This window comes from Meleagris gallopavo, chromosome 2 (assembly GCF_000146605.3).
Source record: "Meleagris gallopavo isolate NT-WF06-2002-E0010 breed Aviagen turkey brand Nicholas breeding stock chromosome 2, Turkey_5.1, whole genome shotgun sequence".
NCBI classification, from domain to species: Eukaryota; Metazoa; Chordata; class Aves; order Galliformes; family Phasianidae; genus Meleagris; species Meleagris gallopavo.
The window spans coordinates 88,647,815-88,668,121 of record NC_015012.2 but is presented as its reverse complement, the minus strand read 5'-3'; the positions used below and the strand labels follow the sequence as shown (position 1 = coordinate 88,668,121).

The following is a 20,307-nucleotide window of genomic DNA, read 5'->3' as shown; positions in this document are numbered from 1 at the left end:
CTAGTGATCTTAAGCAAGTGCAAATTCCTTTGGATTTGCTATGAATTTGGATTGAAATTCCATTATTTCTCTGATAAATTTTCTTATTGAAGTTGGATTTGAGGCATCAGGGTTGGGTCAGTACCAGTAAGGAAATAGCTTTGTTTAAAAACATTGGGTTTTAGATGGATTACAGTAGTTGAGTTGTCCTTCCTGTGTTTTGTTACCAGAAATTGTATTAATTTTTAGACTTTTGCAGCCAGCACTAATAATTGTGGAGTCTCCTTCTCTGGAGATATTCAAGTCTCGCCTGGACGCCTACCTGTGCGACCTGGTGTAGGGAACCTGCTTTGGCAGGGGGGTTGGTCTCGATCTCTAGAGGTCCCTTCCAACCCCTACAATTCTGTGATTCTGTGAATTGAGATGTATATTACTTCAGAGCAATCTGGCAGTACAGCTTCTTTAGTTTTCAGTTTGCATTTTTTCTTTAGTCAGTTCATCCTTTAATGAATAATGAACAACAACAAAACAAAAGGTGGGGAAATAGTCATGTGTCCTTCAGAAAAAAACAAAAACAAACAAAACTTCTGCCAGTGAATGCAAAAGGAGTTGTTACACAAAGTATAGAGCGTTCAAGTAAGTCTTGCCTGGACTACATTTTGAGATATAAGTACCCTTTTTTATTGTATGTAAGCATTTATGCTTATTATGACACTTAGGACTGATGTCTGTGTTATCCACTTTCTTTTGATCATCATCTTAAAATGTGATTTTTTGTCTTTTGCAGTACTGCTAGTAAAGGAAGAAGTGTTTTTATGGCAGAGTTTTTACAGGGAGGATGCTAGTATTCTTGAGCAAATAGCAAATCTCTAAATCCCTTGTTTTTCTTTTATGCCAGTGTAAAAAAAAAAAGATAAGTCTACATGTTTCAAGGGTAAACATAAAGTTTATGTATCTATCTGAGGAAACGTGTTCATTAGTCAGCTTTTTTTTGAGGAGGGATTTGCTGATATGATATATTAGAACATTACATGTTTGGGCACCTGATGTCCTTCTATTCTGGCACCATGGTCATTGTCTGAGTAACTCAGTATCTCAGTAACTGCAAACTTTTTTTTTGTCACCATTATGCACAAAAAAAAAAATAGAATCAGATGGTGTTACGAAGGCATGTTCTCCAACCCAAATCACTGAATTTAGGAGAGATTTTTAGGAAAAGGGTAGAGATTGCATTGAGGAACTTGGTCTAGAGCGATTACAGGTGTGGGCTGATGGTTGGGCTAGATGATCTTAGTGGTCTTTCCAACCTTAATGATTCTATGATTCTAAGAGAGCTTCAACTTCTGTGTTAAGTGTGCTTAGGTCTTTCAATTCTATGCAGTGCAGGTGTGCTAAGCAAAATGTCGCACCAGGTGGTGGGTGAACCAGACTTTCTTGGATTCATTCCAGTCTCCTGCAGATGTCTTTGAAACTGGGAACGTCGTAGCAGAGGTGAAGTGCAGCCCCTACCACCAACAGTGCTCTTCTTCAAGAGCTGATGGCTGTACATTGTGCCTCCGTATGAATTTCTGGTCTTGTTGTTGAACATTGTTGTTGTAGGAGGACCTGTCTAATTTTCTTTGACTGGAGTAGCTGAGACAGGTTTTCCTCAGAGCTATCTTGACGAGTTTCTCTTCTGCTGTCCCTGCCCTGAATCCCTGTGTCTTCTCATCCATAGCTTTAAAATGTTACGATAGGCTAGTACAAATATTCCTTCTGTGCAATCTAGACCTTGTTTCCCAGTCCTGCTTCTTATTGCATATCTTATCACCTGTTCAAAACGAGAATCTATTTGGGTATGTTTCAGGATTTTTCACAAAGTAACAGCGTGACTCCATGCTAATATTTCTATGAAAAATTAATCTGTTTTCTTCCCTATCTCTTTCCTTTTTAAGTTTTTATTGTACGTACTCATCCAGGTTATTGTGTATAATATAAAGGATCCTGAGCTATACCAGACCAAATGCGTTAGATTACTGTGCTTAAGTAAAACTAAATAAAATATGATGGCTCTGTTGTTTAGAGTATAGACAGAGCAGTAGGAATTTACTTTTCAGACTCTGCAGAAGGCCCTGGCCAGTATTTATCCATCTTCTTCTGAAATATGCAGTACCTGCTGCAGTGGTATACATAAAAATATGGATTTCTCTCAGTTCTGATACAAGCTTACCGAATCTAATTTCTCTTTGGTATACATATTCTTTATTCTAGCATCCCAGGCTGCCATTATGATCAATAGAGCTCTAGCCAATACAGTCAATAGTGTCTAGATAATGATTTATTTAGTGAGCCTCTTGGTACCTCTGGTAGGGTAAATTGAATTGCTCCCCAGGCTCCTCTGATTGCATCGACCTCCATTGACAATAATGGGAGGTGTCTGAATTTAGATGTCTGGAGCTGAATCTTATTCCTATAGATGCACACAAAGTCTGTTACCATTCTACTTCTGTTTAAATTCTTTAGTCCTTGTTACTGTACTACGTGCCAAATTTCTGTCTGCTTTGCAATCTGTTAACACTCTTACATCTCTTGCAGAGAACACAAAGCGTTATCACTCAATTAAGCGTGTTGGATACTGTTATTCTCTGACTACCACTTCTGATAAAGTTAATAATGCTGTTAATTTACTTCTTACCTTCTGCTGAAAGAAACACATAAAAACTATGTCAGCTGACATCTATGAATATTGAAATGCAACAGATGCTTTGGGGAAAAAAAAAAACAGCAACAGAAGAGTCAGTGATGTGCTTGTAAATCATGGAATACTGGAAGTGTGTGGGTTCCCCCCACAACTGAATGGCATCTCTAGATGCCTATTTTTTTTATTAAAGAGTAAACAAAAACTGAGAGCTTTATTAGTAGCATCCCAACAACTCCAAATTGAGCTGGATATTCACAGGCCTTTCAAAGGAACATTACTGTTCAAGGTGATAGGGAAAGGACCAGGGCTGTTAGATGGTGCCCTCCTTCTGTTCCCTTTTGGTGTTAGGAAGAAGGATCCCAGCAAATCCTCCCTGATGGCAGGGAAAACTTGCCAGGAGCCTGCTGACCATGGAGGCAGATTAGAGGAGTACAGAGGAAACAAACTGTTCCTGCTACAAGCTACAGGCACAAGGCTGATTGATAGAGACCACTGAAAAGCTCTGATCACATTTGACAGCCCTTTTGACTTCCCTTTTTCCCTTTCCCCTCCCAGCTGTTCTCTTTTACTGCCTTCCTTCCCTCACGAGCAAAAAGTGTTCAGAATTACTTTGATCCCAATTAGGCTACATCTGTAGCAAATTTTCCTATTTCTGATTGAGTTATATAAATAATAATTTAACACCATTACTACTTTGAATTAACCTACCCAAAGATCTCATATTTATGTAATCAAACTCTACTGAAAATAACATTTCTGTAAATCCTTGTCCAGAACATAGCAATCTGCAAAACTGCCTGCTTACGTTATTTCTGTGCAGTATCTCAGTCCAGATGTCATGTGCATCCTACAACTATGTCCAGAGGAAAGAAAAGTCCCCCAATTTTTTTGTCATCAGGGAACAAGTTAGAGATCAGGCAATTTACTTGCACTCTTTTAAAATTAAAAAAAAAAAGTAGGTGCTTAGATTTGCACATGCCAGACAGACTTGGTAGAGGGTAGTGTTCTCAGCTTGTTGGCTTTTGGTTGAATGGTTTATTGCTTAAATCAGACCTATTTCTTGATCCCTTTCTCTCTCATTAAAGTCATTAGTCATCAACCCAACACGTGGAGCACTGGGGCGTTTATGCTCAATTCCCAAAGTACAACATAAAAAATATGGGTTGGGTAGTACAGTGCTCAAAGGGGACAGCATTAATTCTGCCAAGTAGCCACAAAGATACTGTGTATGTGTTTTCTGAATTTAAAAAATAATTCTAGAACAAAATTTGTTTTAGGCAGATCATGGTAAATTTAACAGATTGCCATGACCAGCCCCTTATCCTTATAGTATCGATTTCAGAAGAATGGCCACTATTGAAAAACAAGCAAGCAAAAAAACCTCTCTTCAATTTCTTCCTCCATTCCTTAGTGCTAGTATTTTAAAAAATAAAGTAGTTATAATTACATGCTAGAGTAAAATCAGATTTATAAAGTTATTCCGATTTTTTTTTTTTTAAGCTTTTAAGGCTTCTCTGTTCAGTGCAGTTTAAGAGATTCTCACCCAAGTATGAAGATGATGTATGTAGACAGGTTATCCCTGTGTGCTAAATCCTGCCTTGGCTGTGCTGGAAAACACAATTAACTTGATTATGACAGCATCTTGATAAAGAAGTTCCTTTTTATCCATGGAGACAGATGCAGCATATGTTTCAATGTTTATTTTCAAAAGTTTATTTAAACATTTTATGTATTTGTTTATTGTAGGTTTTGAGTTATATATAATTAAATTTCTCAAATGTTAGATTACGAAAAGCATACTTCTGTTATATTTTGAATGAATTTTAGCAGGCTAAGATATTTCACAGTCATCTGAATATTCTGAATTATTTAGCAGGCAATTTTATGTGTAGAAGTGGGGGTAATTTTGAACTGGTGGTTGTGTGCTTAAATGGCTACATCTAAAATAACTTGAAATCATTTTAACTAAGTCCTTATTCACAGGACTTAACTAAAATGATATATTTATAGCAACGTACATAGTTGCCAAGATAAATGCTTGTTTATGCCTGTATTAGTTTCTTTCTTAATTTTATTGGAGGAGTTGGTGGGAGCTGATACTCTATCATTTGACAAAAGAAATTTGCTAAAATTTTACAGTTTTCAAGCAAAATTATTTTAGACCAAAAACAGTGAATTTCAGGGCTGAAGCAAAGTATAGGAGAACTGTTATGCTTTAGGAGAACAAAAATGTGAACCTCAGTAAAGAAGTCTGTAGTTTTGGCTTTTCACTGATAAAGCCATTGATTTGTGGACATTTATGAAAGGTTTAATATTACAATATTACAATACAATTAATATTCTCCATTTACTCACATCATACAGTTCGCAGTTTTGATCTTTAAATCATCTTAACTTTAATGATTCCTTCATCTGCTTAGAAGATCTTAATTCTTCTCTTCTTATGTGTGTATAAAACATGCATACAGATACGTACAACTTCTTATAACATAAAAATCAAACTGAACAGTAAGCAATTCCATTTCTCTAAGTTTGAATAGGTTTGGAAGATTTGCTTTATAATCCAATGTTTCTGTTGGTAGAGAGAATAATGACTTGATAATATGGTGTATGAAAATATATTCTTTTGTTGTTTTAGTTTGACAAAGGATATGCGTACAGCATTCGCCACAACTATGGGAAAGAAGGAAAGAGAACTGACTATACCCCATACAGCTGCATGAAGATTATCATGTCCAATCCACCAAGTCAAGGGGATTATCATGGTGAGTACCTAAAACCAACAGGTTCAAAAATACTGGAAGCCCCTGGCTAAAGAAGAGAACCAAAGAGATTGCATTTGATTTAAAGTGGTAGTTAGTTTGACTACTAGTTAAGGTAGCCACTGCTGTTCTCTGTTACTCTTCTTGTCATCAGTCTTTTTTGACGGATATCATTCAGCAAGTAAAGTTCAATTTTGTACTCAAGTTTGGTTCTTTTTCCTTCCCTTGTGTGGTTAAAAAAAAAAAAAATTGCATTCCTTTCAATCTGTGCTTTCAGCATAGCAAACTTACTCTACTAATATTAACTCAATTGCTTTTCAGAAGTTTAGGACATTCAGGACTCTTCTATATTCTTGATTTTTAATTGTAGTAAAATGTAAATTTATAAATGAACAAGTATTGATGTGTGTATCTACTGTGGACTGCAGTTTTTAAGTTATCACTCTGGAAGTCATGGCTTACATGTATGTAACCCAGACAAGATAGATACTGCAAAGAGAAACTTAACAAGATCTGAGTTTATAATGTTTTTTCAATACTAAAAAGAAATAAATATTTCAGCAATTTGTTTTGCAATGATGTGTAATGCTGAACAGAGGTCAAAATAGTGACTATGTAGCATGCATAGCATTTGAGCATTATCTTTTACACTGAACTTATTTGCAAAGCCAGTTTTATGAAACTAGTTTCCTGACTCAAACAAAAACTATGTTTTGGTCGTCTTAAAATTCTCACTTCAGATTAAGATCGTATTTTCGTAAGTATCAGTTTTCTACTGAGAAATTATCTGAAGGATTTTTTCTACAGTGTCTGTCACGTTACTCACCCCTGTAGTTTTTTAAATTATGTTTTTAATTTCAAGTTTACAGTGGTCTTGCAATATTCTTTTTAGATCACACTTGGTGACTTGTAGCTTTGTATGCATTGTGTCACACAGTACAGAGTGTGAATGCTTATAGGGGCTCTGAGATATGAATTAGATCAAACATGAATTCCTACATTTGCTGCAGTACTTTAAAACCTCCTACCCCTGTGTGATTGAGAAAAACGTGCACCAGCCTCACTGTTGTAACTTCAGTGCTAGTTAACGCAGTCGTAGAGTTGTTAAGGTTGGATAGACCACTAACGCCATTTAGTCCAACAATCAGCCCATCACCACCATGCCTGCTAAACTGTTTTTGTCAGTGCCATATTTACCCTTTTCTAGAAAACTCCTGGGATGGTTCTGAAGATTGTTTCCTTTAGTTTTCTCCCAAGATTAATTCTGGGACATAAGAAAAGCAACCCTTATTCAAAGGCTGGAACTTTCAAAAGTAGTATTTTTACAAAGGGCTATGCTTTTAAAGACTGGTTGACTCTTACTACTTGTTTCTTCCTGGTTTTTCACAGACATTAAATGTACCAGTGCTATCACTGTAAGTAAGGTACTAACTATATCTCCTTTCCTATCAGTGAGTGACAACTGTGGCCTGTTTATATTAGGATATTTCATGTAACTCTTGGGCCTCTGGTTCACTGCTAACAATGCAGTGGAGTAATTATGATAAAAAAAAGTTTAAAAGAAAAAAATAATTGCGCATATGGACAATTAACTTGTATTTAGTAAGCTGTTGGACAATTAGGAGCAGTTTAGTTGGTCTCTTGAGTGTGTTACTGTGCTCCCTTCTGGGTAAACAGCCTTGTTTGTGAGCTTGCTTGTTTTGCTGTCAGGATGCCCATTCCGCCACAGCGATCCTGAGCTACTGAAGCAGAAGCTGCAGTCATACAAGGTTCCTCCCAGTGGAGTAACTCAGGTAAGATTTAATTTGTTTGGAACTCTCTTTAATGAGGCATTGTTTTTTAATTTTATTTCCTAGTGATGTAGGAGTACTACACGTAAATCGTCAATATGTATGTTAAATGTCTCTTAGGAAGGATCTAAGCCAGAGTCTTGTCTTGTTCCAGTGTTCCCACTGATGTGCTGACTGTTGTCATCACCTTCTGTTGTTTAATATTATGAATTGGTTTATTACTATAATGAATGCAATACAGAATTTTGTTTTACTTCATTGTGGTTAAGGAAAAAAAAAACAAATGAATCTGGCAGTATTTTTAGAGAATTTATTTTTTAATTTTGCACCAACTTGTGAAAGGTGGTACTGTGTGTCGTAAGTTGATGTCATTGTTTTCTGTAATAAACTTCTAAACCTCATACATTCTTAATCATGCAGAGTGCTAACTTCCCTGAGACAAGAATGCATGAAATGACTATGAAAATTTGACAGATTTTACCAGATTTTTGAATGGTAGCAGTAAATTGAAAACCTGTCGTTTATAGCGAGAGCAATGCAGAAATTGGAACTTCTTCACACACATACTGAAGGATGGTGAATCTCATCGATTCTTCTTGCAGGAGGTTAGAGGATCTATAAGTGTGTTGTCATCTTCACTGAAGGGAGATGTACAGGTTAGAGCTCAGGCGAGACAATTCAGCTAAAAGTCATGTATATATGAACTGTTTGAAACTACTTTCATTCTGAAAGGTAATTTTTTTTGTTCATGTGGAGTATCACCATTGCTGATCAGGCAGCAACAGAGTGCTGAACTAGTTAGAAAAGAAGTGCTAATTTCACTTGGAATAATCCCCTTGGAAGAAGTAATTAGGATACAAAATAAGAGAGAATATATTTTTTTTATTGGTGAAGACAATGAATTTTTTGCAAACTTAAGAAATCCTACTTTTTCCTGGGAATGTCTTATTTCCTTTTCATTTTTTTCAGTCCTTCCTGGTCCATAAATAGACGTGTAACTGTCTTTCATATATCTGACAGTATCTAGAGATACTTTCTGCATATTTCCTTTTTATATGCATCAAAAAATCACACTGCTCTGAGATTTTTATCCTGCTAATCATTGGAAAGATTGGTAAGGATTTAATGTATTAGCTGCCTTACTATACGTGGGTAGGATTCAGCTGAGGCCATTTCTTCGGTGCATTTGCACACTGAGGCAGGATCTGTATATTTAACACAGTTCCTTAGCTCACTTGTGAATTTTTTTATTCGTCAATTTTTTTTGTCAAGTAGGATTGGGACTCAGTACAAATCTTAAATGTTCAGATATTGATCTTCTATATCAGGCTGAGATATTCAGGAGGGAGTGTTTCAAATCTCTCGTGATATTGTTCTGATCTTATTACTGTCAATACTCATTACACATTTGCTTGGTGATTCATGGCCAATAACAGTTCGTAGTCCTTCAGTCCAGGCTGTGACTTGTCTTCTCCAGTGCTAGTAACAATTGTTGATCTTCCAGTGATATCAGCAGTCTTGTTTTTCTTTAGCTCAGTGAATGGTTAGTAGGGGGTGAATGGTTCATCCATATTTCATAATCTCTGATATAGTTGCTTGGCCTCAGAACTGACATTCATTTTTAAGTGTGTGTACCTTCTGAATCTGTTAGATGTTCTCCTAACTCCAGATCAGTGAGAGCCTCCTTAAAACCTGACAGATTCCTAGTTTGAATGAATGATTCAAAAGTTGACCTTTCAGCTGTTTTAATAAAGAGTATGTGACCTGCGGGTCATGGCTTCTCACAGTTCTCCTTGTTTTCTTCTGAAATTCTTTTGCTGTCTTCAAATATGAAGTTTTGTTTTGTTTCTCTGTGTTCTAGATGGTTGTCACGAAGTGAAAAATTCTCTTCTGTGTTGTTAAAACCAGATCAATGTATGTACTGCAATGCTTTTTCAGTTCTGCCTGCTTTGTCATAGTGAAAAATGCATTTTTCTGAACTGAGGGGATGCTCAAGTGGCCTCATGATAAGGATAGCCAACTTGAATTTTATATAAGTGTTTCAGCACTCTGAGGTGTGCAAATTCCACATCCACCTGGTGAAAAACAGTTTGCAAAGTAGCTGAAATCACTGATTTGTGAGGATCATGTAGAAAGTCATGTCAGCACCTATATAGTTGCTTGCAGCCTCAGGCATTACAAGCTGTGGTCCCGGAGCATTCCCCAGCATTCGTCTCCATGCATCTTTTAGTCTCCAGAGTCATCCCCAACTTCCCAGGATCTTAACGGTTTCTGGCCTAGAATTTTCCCCCCATCCCAAAAAAACATGTCCACGCTTCCTATTTTCAATGCCAAAAGATGTTCCTCCTTCTTATGTACAAAGGTTTTCAGGTTCAACTACTTATAAGTAACGCTTTTGTTGTTTCTAAAAGTGGTTAGCAGTGGCTGAGCAGATTTCTGTGGAGGTCAAGGAATCATTCTCGACTATATTTGTGTGACAAGAGTTAATTAGGTTATCATAACTGTTAATATGATCTACAGCTAAGAACTCATTACCCTATGCAGAAGAGAAGGCACTATTTCTAGGCTTTTCTCTGAGGAATAAAGGACTACAGATTCCTTTGTATGCTGTAAGCATAAGAAATGCTTCTCTTTAAGAATGTGTCTACGTTTATACCCAAGAGATCTCCTTAGTGAATGGTTTCTGCTGTAAAATTCAAGTCTTTCTGACAATGTGTGCATTTGTTATGTAGCTGTTGTTATGGAGACAGATGAGATTTTTCAAAAGGCATCCTCATGGTAGGTCTCAAGGTGCATCTCTGTGTGCAAGGGCTTGAGATCTTCAGAGCTTGCCACCCAGAGTTTTGTTCATGTGCTTGCCAAGTATTTTGTTCTTGTTGAAACTGCCATGTGGTCCTGTGTTTTTTGTTGTACTCCAAGGCACTCACTCTCCTTGGTAGAGGAGTGAATGAAAGTGTGCATCATGGTGTGTTGCTCTGATGAGCAGTTGTCGATGCTTCTCTCCTACTAAGGAGCTCATTTTAAGAGATGGAAAGCTCAAGAGTTTGTTAGCTACTGAAATTAATTTCTCATTCCAAAAAATGAGGTTGATTGGAAACTCATCAGGCCTTCCATATGTATCAACATCCTTCATCAGAGTGCTGATACTGTCCTGGCCAGAGGGGCTAGAGAAGCTGTGTCAGCTAAGGCTATGCACAGAGAGTTTCACGTTGGCATAGCTAGTTTGTGCCCAAAATAAAGCTGATCTGATGTCTTTTACCCTTAATCTGTGCAAGTATGAATACAGCTGTTCAAGTTTGAGTTTGATGGAGACTTAACACTGTCTTTGTAGTGCATCATGATTTGCATTTTGTAGCTGGGAGGACTATTATTCATAGCAGTCTGGACTCTTATCTCCAGTTCATAGAGTGATCTGGATCAGAACTATTACTTCTTGGTGTGTTTCATTTCCATTTGATTAAAATGGTTTTAGTATCCATGAAGGATAATCTGATAATGTTGAGGACTCTTTTTTCTGATTAGAGTACCAGGGGTTATTTAATTTTGATGTTCTTTTGTGTTTCTCTTCAAAAACATCTGTGCTCTCAGTGCACAAAAAAAAAACAAAAAAACCCAAAAACCCGTAGTTTACTCCTGAACATTCTGTGTTCAACAAGATCATGTAAACTGAATAGTGATGGCTGATCTTCAAATAAGTGAGTTTACAGTGCTTTAGATCGTCAAATTTAGATCTGTAGTATATCAGCAACCACATCAGTGATTCTTTTTTCTTGTTCTCCTGCAACTTTTATGACTTATCTGAAGAGATCCTTGAATAATGAAAGCTGGGTTACTGTCTTAATTGATCCCAGGTTGATTGGAGATGGCTGCAGGTGGGCTTTGTTGTTTCACGAATAATTGCAAGCAGCAACCTGTTGGTTTGGATGTGTTTTCCATCCTGCTTAGTTTATACCTTCTGTTTCTTTGGGTTCATTCCAAATCACCTGTGCTCCAACTTGATTTTAGTTCTGGGATTTCAATCTGTTGTTTTAGAGTACTTGTACGTCTTGCCTTCAAGCAAGTGAATTATTACCCTGTCTTGTTTACGAACCTTATTTCTCACTGCTGTTGTGTGGGCCAAAATATGAGCTACTGTCTACCTTATGATAGGTCCTTTCCAACCTTGTAATCCTATGATTCTATGATCATCATTTCCAGAAAAGGGAAAAAAATAAAAATCAGAGTACAGAGCTGGGGCACCAAGTCAGCAAATGCCACAAGTTGGTAGATCAATTCTAGCAAATGCATATATCTTGTCAGATTAGCACTGCTCTCATTTTCAAACTGTACACTATCTAAAAATGACTGATAAAGAAGTAAATGAAAATTGTTTGAAGAGTAAGATACTCTGCAGTGTGTTCACTATTGCTTCTGAATTGTACCAGGCAGCAGTCTCTGCTCTCACGGTACTCTCTCATAGTCCCCCTTAGGTCAAGTTTTTAAAGGATATTCTGTATTTAGAAGGAAGGCTTCTAAATTTAATAAATGTTGCTGGGCTTTGTAAAGATACGTGTCTGAGTTCTTACTCGTGGAGGTTACTTTCTGAGTGCTGTCCTCAGCCTTGTATTTCTAGGACTGTTCTTCATACCCTTTAAATAAGAAGTACTCCTTTTTTATCCTTTAAGATTCACAGGGCCAGGAAGTTGCTGAAGTTTTTCCATACAAATAAAGCATTAGACCGTTCTGCGGTGGGAACAAATGCTGTAATCGGTGTTTTTCCAGGTGGCTTCTGTGCATGGGTGAGGTGTTAAACAAGAAAGTTGGTCTTTGGGATTGTGGTACAGAGTAAAGAGTGCCAGACTTCCCGCGAGTCAATAGTGTGAGCATTGCTTCCGGTGCAGTCATTTTGTAGTACATCAGTATTGAAAAAAGTGATGAAAGCATTTGAATATGTAAGTCTCCTCAGTGTAAAGTATCAAGATCTAGCTTGCTAACTCGGTCTGGATTTTCTGAGGCTGTGCCCTGTCTGAGATTGTCTCTCCTAAAACGGTCTTTCTGAAGTAATACAGAAAGTGATTTCCAGGTCATACCTAGTTATTATATACCCTGAAGCAGAAAGAATTAATCCTGATGTTTATTTCAAGAGCTGAATTATTTGACTTGTATTTAGTTCACATTTTCCTTAGGTTAAGCTGTTTCTTTATTTGTGAAATTAGATTTTTTTGTTTGCTTAAAAATTGCTTCTTGGAAAAGTAATGCAGTTAGCTGAGCATCTAATGTGTGATTGCACAGTATTTGAATTTATATTATTTTGGATCACATTTCATTTCTGTCTTCGGTATATTGCTCATCAGGTAAAATAACATCTGAGAATCGCCAATCAGTTTGAGGAATATGAAGATGAAAGCATATATCACATAAATGTATCTGTTGTGCTGTGCTAAATGTGCTATAATGTGTTGTTTACATAACTCAAATAGAAGAATAGATATTGGCTTTGAATTAGAATTACTTTAAAAAATCTGTTCTTGAAGAAATTGCCCGACTCCTTTTCCCAATTCACTGCTTTCACAATAGCAAAAGGTACAAACACTAACAGTTCTATAGTCAGGAGAAATAGAATATCCACATTGATTTTTGCTTTTGTTCCAATTACTTCCTCTTAAAAATAAGAAAAAAAATCATGTGAATGAACAGAAGACAGGTATTTTCAGAGTAGTATTTCTTTCTAGAAAAATTATTCTCTTAAAAAAAAAAAAGACTGTTTTCCAGATTTGGATCAAATTTAAAATTCTAAATAAGTCACTGAAATGAGACTTATGTTTTCTGACAAGTTGTTTTAGTGGATTGGAGAGTCTTTACAGATAAAGAAATTAATTAGCCAAGCCATGCCTGGGCAAACCATACTCCCTCTTCTGGTGATTTCATATTAGAGAAGTGTTAGATCATTCCTGGCTGTAAAAATGTTTTCTGTGCAGCTGAAGAATTTTGCCCTATCCTCAGTTAGTGTTAGTAGTGCTTTTTTAAGTTATGAGGATACCATTTCAATAATAGTTATTAATAGTTTTTATACTACTATTTATTGCGGAAATATATGAAACAGGAACAAAACCACAACAACAGCTGAAATTCTTGATACAGACAAATCTCATGGGATACTGATTTTATTATTACAGTTTTACTGTAATATTATTCAGTATTAACGTTTCTTAATTCTAGCAATTGCTAGTCTTTTGTGACTTGTGGCTATATTAAATATGTAATTGTTGTTGATACCATATAGAACGTCATATTTGCCAGTTTTTGAAAACAGTTAAATTAATACTCTTAAGATTTGACTCAGAACATTTTGTGGTGGGATTATTCCCCAATAAATTAAGTGGTTAAAACTCAAGTCCTACAGTGGGGTAGCGCTACATGTTGGCTGTCAAGAAAATCTTAAAAAGCATTAATCTTCAATCTAGGAATTGTACATAGTTCAGATCTCTCAAGTGGCAGGTTAAAACCACTTACTTTCCAAAACTGCTTGCATTGTTATTGTCTTTACTACATCAAAACTTGCAAATGCTTTAAAAATGATTAAAGCTTTCATGGTAGGTAGCATATGTCTTCGAAGTAAGTTTATGTCAAGGAATCTTTGTAGTGAAAATAAATTCTTTTGGCACTCTGGTGTGAATGTGAGCACTGACTGTTCCCACCCATAGATGGAATCATTTATTGACTGGAGATAGCATTCAGCCAGGATTTTGAAAATAATAGTTGTGTGCTGGGAGTGCGTCTTCCCCATTTTATGTGTGATTGTACTTTCTCTAACATACTTTATAGACCCGGTATTTTGACATTGCACTTTGCTTGTGGTTTCTCAGAATAGTGATGAGCATAGATAGCTAATCTGTTCGATATTAAAAGGCTATGGGAATACAGAATATTTTTAGGGTATGCGTGGATTTTGTTTTGCGTAGCATGTGGTTTCAAGTGCTTGACATAGATGTTAAGTTGGAAGCTAGTAAAGGTTGGACTGGAAAATACTTATATTTTAAATTTGAATTTGGTATTCTAACTGCCACAAGGATGGAATAGAAACTGGTTGCTACTGAGAGTGCCTGTTCTTGAATCATAGCATGGCTGAGGTGGACAGAGATCTCTGTGGCTCCATCTGGTCCAACCCCTGCTCAAGCATGGACACCCAGAGCAGGGTGCCCAAGACTGTTAGAGAAGAATTAATTTAAGCAAATTCAATGTAAAGTATTTACAGTCATTAGTCAAATGTTAGACTTCAGTTCACTGAGTTTTTTTAAACTAAATGTGAGCTGCTACTGTGGAGGGCAGTTCTACCCTTTGTTCATCCTTGCATGTTGAGTTTTCATTCCTTTCCTTATACTGACCTTTAAGACTACTTGGTAAAATAGGTGAAAAAAATATCCAGCTGTAAGTGAACCTGGGGAAAGTGAGGAGGGAGGGTTCATTTTCAGCCTGTCATTAGAACTGAACTGGGAGGAGTGGGGGGTGGATAGAATTACCATTTGTGTATTTACACTTCGGCAGCTTCAGTAGTTTCTGTTTTTGGTATTTTAAACTGCTCATAAAATTTTTATTCAGAAGAAAACAAAGGGAAGACGAATGACACAGAGAAAGTCAAAGGCATAAACACGAAGATCAGAAAGCAGGAAAACCAATGTGAAGCAAAAATGTTTCAGCTCTTTATTCTTGAAACTGTTTCGTAAACTTAAAATATATACTAATTGCTTCAATTTTGTAAGGATTTTTTTTTAATTTTAAATATTTCTGATGCTTCATAGCAGCGTAGCCTTTGAGGCATTTCCTTGCTATGCAGGAATGTGGGTTAGCTACCATATCTAAAACTAGGCAGTACTGTTTTTATAAAATAAGCAGCCATAGACTGATACAGCATCTGTCAGAGAAATGAAAATATGTCACTCAAAAAATAGCCCCCCAAAATTCTGATTGTTAAATGTCTATTACTGAAGTGGTATTTTAAAACTTGGTAAAATCGTAGAAATGAAATTCTGAAGTGCATGTAGAGTTATGCACCTGATGTTCACACCAGTAACTTCCACCAGCAGAGTGTAAAACTTTGAAAAATAACTCAGAAGAAAGCAAACAAACGCAAGTAGCTTTAGTGCTGTTTCCTTGTAAGATGATTAACTCAGCCTGAATTCATGTCTGACGTCGCTAAATAGCTGCCCAGAGGTTGCTGCAGCACATATAGTTGTGTACTGAGAAATGCTTTTTGTTCAACCATCGTTTATTCTTAAGTGTTTAATGAGTTCCTAACTGTCATAGATAAAATAAGAACTTAAAGCTGGCAAACCTCACATTTCTTTTACATTAAAAATGGAAAAGGGGAAAGAACAGGTAATTTTTAAGAGTAATTAATTAATTCCACAGAATCACAGAATGGACCTGATTGGAAGGGACCTCAAGGATCATGAATCTCGAACCCCCCTGCCACAGGTTCCACCCAGATCTTAATTGCCTCATATTTTTACCTTTGTAAATACAGTTTGGAATACAATTAATTTTTATTACTTGCTGTTGGGATGCAAGTTGCAAGAGAGAAATCGATCTGTTACGGTACCTGAAGATTACCAAGCGTGATGCCGTGAGATGAAGTGCTCTCAGTTCCAGAAGGACAAGTGAAGGGGAGTATAGGAGGAACAGAAGCTCTGGTAAAGATGTAGCAATGGTTTTCTAGCTGGTAGTGAATCACAGGGGAAAAAGAAATGTGTGAAAAATTGTGCTACATATGTATTCATTATACAAGCCAAACCTTCAAAAATTCCTAGTAATCAGTTTAAAATATGAAGAAAATGCAAAACAAGCAAACAAAAAAAAAAGTGGGGGAAGGGAATGTCTTGTTGTTGATCAGGAAGTGAAATGCAGTATGGATTCCTGGGGCAGGACTGAAGCTAAGGTGGCCAGAAATCATATCAGCAGTCATATCTTTAGCCACCTTTGGAATACAATGAAGAGTAGAAAGAAGTTGTACTTAACTGAATCTACAACAGAATTTGGTTTTGAAAATCTGAGGTATTTTAGCAGCTGTCAAATAAAACAAACTAACATGGAGTAATTGAAAATAACTATGGATAATTGCAGAGCTCAAACTATCCAGCTAGGCAGCATCTCAGCTGAAAAAGCTGAAGATCTATAAAGCAGGTGGCTGCATGCAGCTGCCAAACATCATCTTAACTTCATTAGTAGTCAGTAAAGCAACATCAGAAAAGCAAGTTGCAGATGGTAGCAAAGGAAAGGCGCATAAGAAGTAACAAAAAGAGTCCTTTAGTATGTACCCTTCCTTGCAAAGTGAAGCAATTTAGTGTAAATGTCTGAGTATACGAGGAGGCAAAAGATTGTTGTGGGTAATTAAGGTAGTTTTGAGAGGAGAACTCTTTTTGGATAACACTAGTGAAAAGCAGCTGCAAGTTTGCTTTCATTACGAGCACAAATGTAGTAGGAATGGTGATTTTTATTATGAATTTTAATTCCTTTTTGTTGAAATAGAAGACTGTTCCTCTCACACAGAATACTTTCCTAGCTGGGCTCCACTGTTGTCTTTTTTAACTGTGTTTTTTTTCTCACAGCAACTTGCTCCTGTTAAAGCCCATTAATCTGCTAAACCTGTTCTTCCTAGGATATATTTATGGTAACCCTCATTCCTCAACTCCATCGTACACAGAAAAGTGAATCTGTTCCCATGTGAGATGACCAATTTAAAGTTACTGATATGCTAATTATCAGACTTATGGTTTGTCTGCCTTCTGGATGCCTCTCAGAATGGATGGGAGCTGAATTTTAACTGCTTTTCCCTGAATAAGTTGCAAAAGTTTGTCTGTCTTTTTTATCCAACCTCAGCTTTTAATCACTGTGTAGGAATTGTACAGTGTTGTCACCTCTATCTGACAAATTTGGCTGAAATTGACTCAGCAGCCAAAGTTGGAGAGATGATTTGGTGGAGAGGGGAAAGGAGTTATGGGTAAGCATGTTAGTACAATGCGTGGTTAATGATGCAATCATATATATTATTTGGGGAAATTGGGTGAAAGTACCTGGTCTGTACTGTCTGTGTGGTGACACAGCAGTCACCTCAGGGAGGTTTGAGGATTCTTTTGAGGAAGTGGGACAAGTGTTCCTTGTTGGATCTGCAGAGAAACTGGAAAGATTGAGTAGCTACAAAATAATAAAGCTTTTCTTTAGAAATTTGAGTTCCTCAAGGAGAACTCTGATAATGTTACGTATATGTGAGCAGTATTGACTCTTCTTCGCTGTAAAGATGGGTCAAGATTTTCTTGTAGGTGGGTCAAGGGCTTACGTGGGCATGATATCAGAATAGTTTGTTCTGAATAATCTCTCCTACGAGACTGGGAATTATAAGCGCCCCTTTATTGTGTCATCATCTGTGCTTTGACAATGATACCTGTCACTTGAAGTTACCCGAGAAGACAGCAGTGATCTTACATCCTGTGAGTCACTGTGAGTTAGTAAATCAAACGCTGGCTTTGGTAATTCTTGTCATTTCAGCTTTTAAGTATAGTTGGACGGTGGCATCACTGATACAAAAAGTAGCTATAGCGTTGTGGTCTGAAATTGAGAGGTGGAACAAACTGCAGCATGACTAACTTTTTAACTGTTCAACTGTTCAAATATATGTGTTGCATCTATCTGTAATATTTATATAAGTAAACAATACAATGTTGTTAGTGTTTAATACAATGTAGTTAGCATTTATTTGAAAGTTGAGATATCTGTATTGTGCAGAAGAGCTATTTTCTGTAAGGAGCAGAAAGAGAAAAACGTAAGGCAAAGCACGGTTGAAGCATTTAGAATAGTTTTCTTCAACCATTTGCTTAATGTAACACTATTTTTTTCAGTCATTTTCAAAGGAGAGAGAGAAAAAAAAATAATCGAAGTGTGCATGTTCCTGTGCATACATATGCATGTATGTGAGAGAGCTGAATTTCAGACTTCATTGCCCAGTTGGCCTTGATCTTGAACTCTTACAGAAGATTTAACAGGAATTGGCAAGAAGCATAGAAGTGTAATCAGTTAGACTATGACAGAAAGTATGTGGTTAAGTACTTTCTTGGCAGTGTGTTGCCATTTTTTTATCCATTCAGCAAATGTAATTTATTTATACATCTGTCAATAAATACGAGGCGGCATCCAGTAATGAGGACAGCAGGGATTTAAGCTGGAGTACGTTGCTTTGTTTGACACAAAGGTCAAACCTGGGAAAGGGACTTGAAATTAACATTTCTTGAAAACTACTTTTCCATCCACTGAAGTTATCTCTTAATTCCAGCAATCTTCTCATTTTAATAAGCACGGAGAGCATATATTTTGGTTATGTGAAGGAGGGAGGAGGTGATGAAACTTTAACACACAAAAAAAAGGAAAAAAAAAAAAAAGCTGACATTGTGTTCTGCTGATAAGAATGGGACTTTGTACAGCACAGAAGAGATTACATGCAGTAGAATTGGGATGCAAATTGTGTTTACAAAAGATGGCATGATTTTCCTAATAGGTGTTCAAAGCAGGCTATTCACTCACATTCTGCTGCGCTTGGCCAGAAATAGCTTCATTTTAAAAGGACAAATATGATTGAGGGTTAGAAGCATTTCCCTCTCAGAGATACTTGTCTGAAGGGTTTGCATTGAATTTTCTTGATGATGGGAGCACTGTACTGTTTTATTCTGCATCTGTATGAACTGGTAATATGCAAAATAAAGATACAAATAGTGTACTTGATTGTTTTGTGTTTTGAACACTGGAATTACTCTATTATGGAAGAGGTGTCACAATATAATTTAACAATAGCTGTCACAATTTTATTAACAAAATATAAATTCAACTTAGAAACTTCTTGAAATTAAGATACTGAAATTAAGTTTTAGACACCATGTGTATCTTCCTGTGATTTTTATCTTGGTTTTTAATATGACATGGTTATTTTAAAAGGATTATAGCATGTCTAAATTCTTTTAGTTATTAGTAAAATACATAAGTTAAAGATGAAATGTGCTGCAAAGTTACTTGAAGTATTATACACATCTGTTAGGAAAGGTGATATTTGCCTTGTTGTAGTAAATATCAACAAAATGCAAAGTTCTCTGTTGCATGTGTGTGCTACCTCTGGATCCTTTACATTTTTTCTTCCTCTGTGTAGATCCTGGAATTGGTGAAGGGCATGCATTACCAGCTGGCCTGTCAGAAGTACTTTGAATTGACACATGATGTAAGTAGCTAGTAGTAATTTTTGTTAAACTGTAACCATTGACTTTGTTTTGAAGAAGGCCTTGAAAATTGTGTATGAAATCCTGAGACTATTTGCAATTTTTATGTCCAACGCTGGCTATCTTGTGTTTTATTTTTCATTTTAATAATTGCTTTCGTAATTCCCTTCATTTATATATTGATGATATACACATCGTGAACATTGCAAGATGCAGAAAAAGTTTATGCTTTCTTCCTAAAATAGTCAATAGTGTTAATTTGTTTAAATGTTTTCATTTAGATATATATACTCAAATGTTAAATGTATTTCAAGCCATTTAACTTTTTCAATATCCTGTTTTTAAACAAGTTGTTGTTTTTAACCCATCATGCAAGTTTGGTATTACAAGGTATACCTTAAGTGGAATAGATCTAACAAACGTAACCAAAACTCTAATCTTCCAGCACTTAGAGAGTTGATGTTAATTTTCACTTGATATTTTTCTCATGTCGTTTGTCATGTGGGATTAACTTTTAAATCAAGATAAACAGACCTTTCCCTGCTTAATCGTAAGCTTCTATAAACTATTAAATTAAGATCCTCCACAAAGGAGGTGTAAGATAGCAAAGGCACTGGTGCATCTTCTGCATGATTTCTTGATTCAGCAGAAATAATTTTCTCACTAGTTCAAGGTTCCTCACTGTCAAGAAAGAAGTAGGAGCACAGTCCTTCATATCACTTTCTTCTCTCCACAACTGAAAAAATTGAAACATTCCTTTCCAAACATCAGAACATGAAACGATCTTGTTAAAGATCTGGATGAGGTTTAGATGACTTTTACCACTGACTTTTTTGTTCTCATTCGTTTTCACATTTGATTTG

The 20,307-nt window shown here is 36.3% G+C and overlaps 1 protein-coding gene across 1 annotated transcript in view; it reads left to right on the top strand.

Annotated features, from left to right (window-relative positions):
* The window catches only part of LOC104909949 (DNA primase large subunit-like), a 29,374-nt gene extending 9,726 nt beyond the window's left edge, over nucleotides 1–19,648 (top strand). The window contains exons 3-5 of the mRNA XM_010707845.3: nucleotides 5,298–5,424; nucleotides 7,132–7,214; nucleotides 19,378–19,648. Coding sequence (XP_010706147.2) covers nucleotides 5,298–5,424; nucleotides 7,132–7,214; nucleotides 19,378–19,458 — 291 coding nt within the window. The 3' untranslated portion in view covers nucleotides 19,459–19,648. The remainder of the gene's footprint in view (nucleotides 1–5,297; nucleotides 5,425–7,131; nucleotides 7,215–19,377) is intronic.
* Nucleotides 19,649–20,307: the final 659 nt, after the last annotated feature.